General features: G+C 45.8%; 1 protein-coding gene across 13 annotated transcripts in view; it reads left to right on the top strand.

Moving 5' to 3' along the window:
- Positions 1 to 3,957, top strand: part of unc79 (unc-79 homolog, NALCN channel complex subunit) — a 36,879-nt gene extending 32,922 nt beyond the window's left edge. For all 13 annotated transcript variants that reach the window (XM_085768357.1, XM_085768360.1, XM_085768358.1 and 10 more), the window contains 9 exons: positions 1,034 to 1,138; positions 1,259 to 1,336; positions 1,460 to 1,549; positions 1,656 to 1,831; positions 2,355 to 2,538; positions 2,642 to 2,845; positions 2,978 to 3,055; positions 3,153 to 3,194; positions 3,303 to 3,957. In XM_085768357.1, coding sequence (XP_085624483.1) covers positions 1,034 to 1,138; positions 1,259 to 1,336; positions 1,460 to 1,549; positions 1,656 to 1,831; positions 2,355 to 2,538; positions 2,642 to 2,845; positions 2,978 to 3,055; positions 3,153 to 3,194; positions 3,303 to 3,491 — 1,146 coding nt within the window. In that variant the 3' untranslated portion in view covers positions 3,492 to 3,957. The remainder of the gene's footprint in view (positions 1 to 1,033; positions 1,139 to 1,258; positions 1,337 to 1,459; positions 1,550 to 1,655; positions 1,832 to 2,354; positions 2,539 to 2,641; positions 2,846 to 2,977; positions 3,056 to 3,152; positions 3,195 to 3,302) is intronic.
- The last annotated feature ends 2,060 nt before the right edge of the window (positions 3,958 to 6,017 follow it).

Genomic DNA, 6,017 nt, shown 5'->3' on the forward strand with positions numbered 1-6,017 from the left:
AGCCAGTATTGATTAACATGATTAGTTGGTGTGCGAGGGCCGAGGATGTATGGTGTGTTTCAGAGTGGCTGTCTCAGACAGAGATGGAGCCAGGGCTGTCTGCACTGTTCGGCGAGATGGATCCTCAGCCCTCCACCACTGTCAACGCTGCATGCTTTATGTCTCCTGCAGTATTGATTTTCTACACCCTCTTTAATTTCTCACCGTATAATATCCGCATTTCAAAACCCAGAGTCACTATGAGCAATTGCTTTTGGAACCTGTCTTGCGCAGTTGTTTTACGGCGAGGTGAGGTTTCTGGGCGCTGGAGCGGGAGGATTTTCAGCTGGTTATCTTTGGGGGGGGTCAGCTCTTAAGGACACAAAGTCAGGCTGTTTCCAGACCCACTAAAGTTTGTCACACCACACGCCATTTGTCACAGCGCCACTGCACCGTATGCCAAATGCGACTGGGCCCCTCTAGCTTAAGCGCTGACTATGATTTGCTATTTACCGAATTGGACATGCTCCATTAACTTTTAATCACGCGAGTGCAGAATACAGGTATACCCATTAGCAAAGCCACACAGTGAGAAATGTCAGGAGCGGCTCTGCATTCTGTGGCGTTGTGTCTGCGCCCAACATAAGCAAACATGACTGCATAGATAGAGAAAGAGAGAGGCAAAGTGGAAGCCAGAAGATGACAGTGTGGTTTGTAAACAGGCAGCTGGGCTTTGTGTGGAAGGGATGAACAAAGAGAGCAGCCTGTCCTCAGGGAGGGAGAAGGCAGCCTGACAGGCTCATCTGAGCTGCCTGGGACTCTGGGAGGAGAGATCTGGACTGGCCTAAATCTACTCCTCAGCTTCACTATTCTCCGTCTATTCTCTGTCTCCATGCCTCCCCTCCCTCCCCTCTCGCTGCCTGTCCTTCCCCCTCTATTCAGTCTACAGAGTTTATGCTCTTCCTCGCAGCATGAGTAAGGGAGAGTGATAATAGAAAAAGGCAGTCTTGCTGCATCAGTACATTTACTCCACTCTCTATCTCCTCGCATCCAGGAGAGAGATAAGTTCTACATGTCCCGCATTGTGGTGTTGGAGCTTCTGCAGGCTCTCAAGTTCAAGTCTCCTCTGCCTGACACAAACTTGTTACTGCTGGTCCAGGTAAAAAAAACAACAACAACCACATGCTGTTTTATACATTTCAACTTGACACAAACCTTAATGCATCACTGTGTTCTCTCCTAAATGCAGCGCTAACACCTGTGTCGTTGAATTTGTCAGTTTGTTTGTGCAGACATCGGCACACGGCTTGCTGAATCCACCATCATCCAGAAGCACATGATCCTGACGCTGCCGGGGGTGAGACTTTTAGTTGCTTTGTGTTTGCATCGTATTAAAATCGGCCTCGTAAAACAGCGGGAAATAAAAGACAGACCTCAGTGTGATTCCTCCTAAAGGATAAACTGTTTTTCCTCTCCACAGTGCACAACTGCGGCAATGGAGTGCATGAGGCAGTACATAAGTGAGCTCCTGGACTTCATTGCAGACATGCACACACTAACTAAACTTAAAGTAAGTCTTGATGTGAGCACCACACATGCACATGTATCTGATCATATGTGTGTTCAGCCTTAAGTTCATGTGTGTGTTATCTTTCTCTTTACTTCCAACTATTCAGAGCCATATGAAGGCTTGTTGTCAGCCGCTGCATGAGGACACTTTTGGGGGGAACTTGAAAGTGGGCTTGGCACAAGTCGCCGCCATGGAAATCAGCAAAGGCAATCACCGTGATAACAAAGCTGTCGTCCGTTATCTACCCTGGCTTTATCACCCTCCATCCACCATGCAACAAGGGTAAGAATGACAAAGCCACAGACAAGTTTAGTAATGTTTCCATGACTTAAAGGGGCACGCACAGAGAGTTACACACAGACCAACACATTTTCTCACTTATCTCTAGCTGTGTTGCGTGTCAGAGGTAGTTTTGGGTTTGAAGATACCTGATTGGATGGAATTTGGCTTGTGGTGTTACATAAAAACAGATCCACCTCTTTGCATAACACGACGTGTCCCTTGATCTCTGAATAATTCACAGACCTTTTTGTGGTCAGTTTTCATTTGAATCACTCAGAAAAACAAGCAATAAAAAAATAACACTCCTGTTGAGAGCGTGTTGGTGCATCTCATATACAACCAGCATACACATATGAAAAAACAAAACAGTAACCATGGCTAGACACTTTACAGCAAGAGATAAATGAGAATATTTCTGAAATCATTTAGATGAATCGGCCCATGAAAGTGGTGAATAATCCTGATAAATGTGATCTGATGTGATAGGAGAGATATGATCTGTAAAACCGAATTTTCTTCGCAGGCCTAAAGAATTCATCGAGTGCGTGTCCCACATCCGACAGCTGTCCTGGCTCCTTTTGGGCTCCTTGACACACTGTGCCCTGCACCAGGGCTCCACCTCCTGCATGCCCATCCCTCTAGATGCTGGCTCCCACATCGCAGATCATCTTATTGTCATCCTCATCGGCTTCCCAGAACAGTCCAAGGTCTGGCAGATACAAATCCCTCCTAATGATCCCGCCTAAGAGGTGTTAATATGATCTATAATCTCTTCACTGGCCTTTCCTGTTTTGGTCTTGATGTCCCCAGACGTCGGTGCTGCACATGTGTTCTCTGTTCCACGCCTTCATGTTCGCCCAGCTGTGGACCATTTATTGCGAACAGGCGGCCGCTGCTCCGTCCTTGCAGAACCAGAACCAGACGGAGTTTTCTTCCAGCGCCATCCTCACCGGCCTTGAGTTCTGGAGTCGGGTTACACCCAGTATCCTGCAGCTCATGGCTCACAATAAAGTGGTAAGTGCTCTGCCTCGTGCTTTTCCACTAAGCATTTAGATAAGCTATCGGTACAGCTAAAATATCAGAATATGAAAATGAGCACAAATGAATTACGTGTGTATGAATATGAATTTTGACCTTTTCCCTCAGATGGTAGAGATGGTGTGTCTTCATGTCATTAGTCTGATGGAAGCCCTGCAGGAGTGCAACTCAACCATATTTGTCAAGGTTTGCTATAAGTCTAGTATTTTTTTCCTCATATGAATATGTAATCACATTAACAATAAATCTAAACTGACTTATCCATATTCATTCCTGTCTTTAGTTAATTCCTATGTGGCTACCGATGATCCAGTCAAACCTTAAGGTAAGACTTTTAAAGAGCTCTCTTCCACTGTTGATGCAGTTTATTGTCATGCAAGTATCTTGTCATTTTCTCACTGATTTCAAACTAAAGATTTGCTTCCTTTGTTAGCATCTGTCTGCCGGGCTGCAGCTGCGCCTCCAGGCGATCCAGAACAGGGTCAACCACCAGTGTCTGCAGGCCCAGTCGCCGGGAGCCCCTCCGTTCGCGCTGCGCAAATGGCTGCAGTGCACCCAGTTCAAGATGGCGCAGGTGGAGATCCAGTCATCTGAGGCCGCCTCGCAGTTCTACCCCATGTGATCTGCTCTCAGGTCACATCGGGGTCGTCTGTGTGTCCTCCGACCTGCATGCACCTGCACCGGGCTGAACGCACCAACCAAAAAAACAAAAAACAAAGAAAGACTTCTATTTAAAGTGATGCTGTGTGGGATTCATTTGGACTGAATCAATCCTTTAGAGTTACTATATCTGAATATGTACAGTAAATCTATGCTATTTTAAAATACTAGTACTGAAGATAATTAAAGGTATGGTAGGCTTGTGTGGGATAATTGTATCAGGTGCCTAACTGTTCTATTCAACAGATATGAAGAGTCAGTGGATGACTAAGAGAATTTCTATAGACCCATGTTAGTAATAGTGAGGGTTTGAAAGCAGGTCCTTGTTGAACCTTAGATATGATCACTCTGTGACATTCAGACTCTCTTACTTTTTAAGTTGCTTGGTTGCAAGCTGGATAATAAAAGTACAAGTTTTTCTAAACGTTGAGACCACTGTCATTTCACATGAATCGCCAACCGTTTCAAAATTCAAATGTGACATTTACTGCTCTTTGATGTCCCGAGCGACGTGGCAAATGTCCGGTTTACCATAATGCAGATGGCGGAGCGATAAAATCAGTTCTTTTTTCCTTTTTTTTTTCTCCCCTCTACCCCTTTACTCCTGTGGACGAGAAACCGAAGCTCAGGTGTCTCCGGGAAAATAACATGACATGCATTACCCAGCTCCCGTCTGAGATCCTTGTCAGACTGTCAGTCATGCTGCCTCTCGCCATCAGAGCCCGAATCGATCAGAGGCCAATCTGAGTTGCAGCAGCAGCTTTGTAACTCAATAAGGTGGAGCCAGACATTGGAGGTAAACAAGACTATTTCGGTTGTGCACCCCCCCCCCCCCCAGCCTTCCCCTTCCCACCCCAAAGTGGAAAGCCACCCCTTCTTCTCCATCCCACCTCATTGGCAGCAGCGAAACAGATTGGCCCACGCATATACCAAGCAAACACAATTACCTTTGGCCTAATGTGGTTTGTTGTGATTAAGCATTGTTGTGAGGTCTAACCGCATTACCACGAAGCTCTTGTCTGAGAATAACAGATGACATGACAGCAGGGCTAGAAAGCCGAACAGCACATTAATCTTTGTTTTGATCTTCACTGCTGCAAGGATTTCATTATCAAGCTGTAAGATGAATTCAATCTGATGATATAAATGTATTCTGCAAGAAGAAATTGGTTTATTGGACAAAAATAAGCCAAATTTCATCAGCATATATGTTTTTTTTCTTCTTCTAAAAAAAATGCCCTTTAGTCAATGCATGTATAAGACGGAGGCTAAGAGCAAAGCTGAGAGGTGTGGGCCAAATGAGTCACCAGTATAAGGATATCTCACAATATGACTAATAAACACACACATACACAGTTACACACACTCACACACACTCACACACACAAACGCATACACACTCCCCGGTGACCCCAAGCCAGCTGAATCAGGCTGCAGTGCCCCTTCTCATCAACCTCTAGTCTTAGCTCATCAAAGAGCCCCTCTCCTGCTGTGTGCCTGTGTGTGTGTGTGCGTGAGTGTGTATTAAAGCGATGCTGGATGCAGGTGTGTATGTGCATGTGTCCCTGCATGTGCATAGGTGTGTATGTGTGTGTTTAATCAAGTCCCCCTTGCTCTGGGGTTGCATCTGTCAGCCACTGCCACCGTTGTGATCGTTTGAACTCGCAGCCCTTTTCCAAAGAACCTCTCTCATTAGCAGCAGCTTATGTAATCAGTGTCCCACAGGTATCCAGCACTTTCCCCGCCCCTGCCTGCCTGCCTGCTGCCTCCTGGAGGACCATATGGGAGAGCGCTGACCTGATGAGCAGGCAGCTGGAGGTACTGAGGGTAATTAACACTGACCAAAGGCCTCTCAGCCAGAGAGAGGGTGTGTGTGTGTGTGTGGGTCCTCGAAGATTGTGAAGGTCAGCTTTGAAAGGACTCTCTCATACACACACACAGACAGACGTCCAGTCCATGTGTATACACAGTCACACACCAGCACCAGGTGTGTGAATTGGTGACATTACATCATTAGGGAGCAGGTTTGAGAGAGCGACTTTACTTTTGTTCAACCAAAACTGGATAGAATCTGTGTATCAGCGTCCTCTCGGCTCTATGGGAATACCTTGTGAGAGGCTTGTAAAGCTTGTTGAGACAGTGACAATCCCTGGTCCCCCCCGCCTAGTGCTGTCACTTTGCTTTTATTACAGTGAAATCCTCGGCGCCCTGGCTGGACAATGCATGAATGTTTAAATTGCTCAGAGTGTCCATTGGCATTACCATCAAGTGGGAAGGCAAAGTAGTCTATGGTCTCTCATTCGCATTATAATTCACTGACATTCCTCTTCAGTGCTCTTCTGCATCAGCTTGTATATTACAGGTTTGTCCCCCTTGTTTGTTTCACATCATTGGCTACAGTTAATGTATAATGTACAAATTAAATTAGAAATGGGAAAGTGTCGATTTGATTTAACGTCTATGTGGTTTAATGAATGTAATGTTTTTT

Source organism: Trachurus japonicus, chromosome 22 (assembly GCF_045865225.1).
Source record: "Trachurus japonicus isolate A0001 chromosome 22, Traja_1.0".
NCBI classification, from domain to species: domain Eukaryota; kingdom Metazoa; phylum Chordata; class Actinopteri; order Carangiformes; family Carangidae; genus Trachurus; species Trachurus japonicus.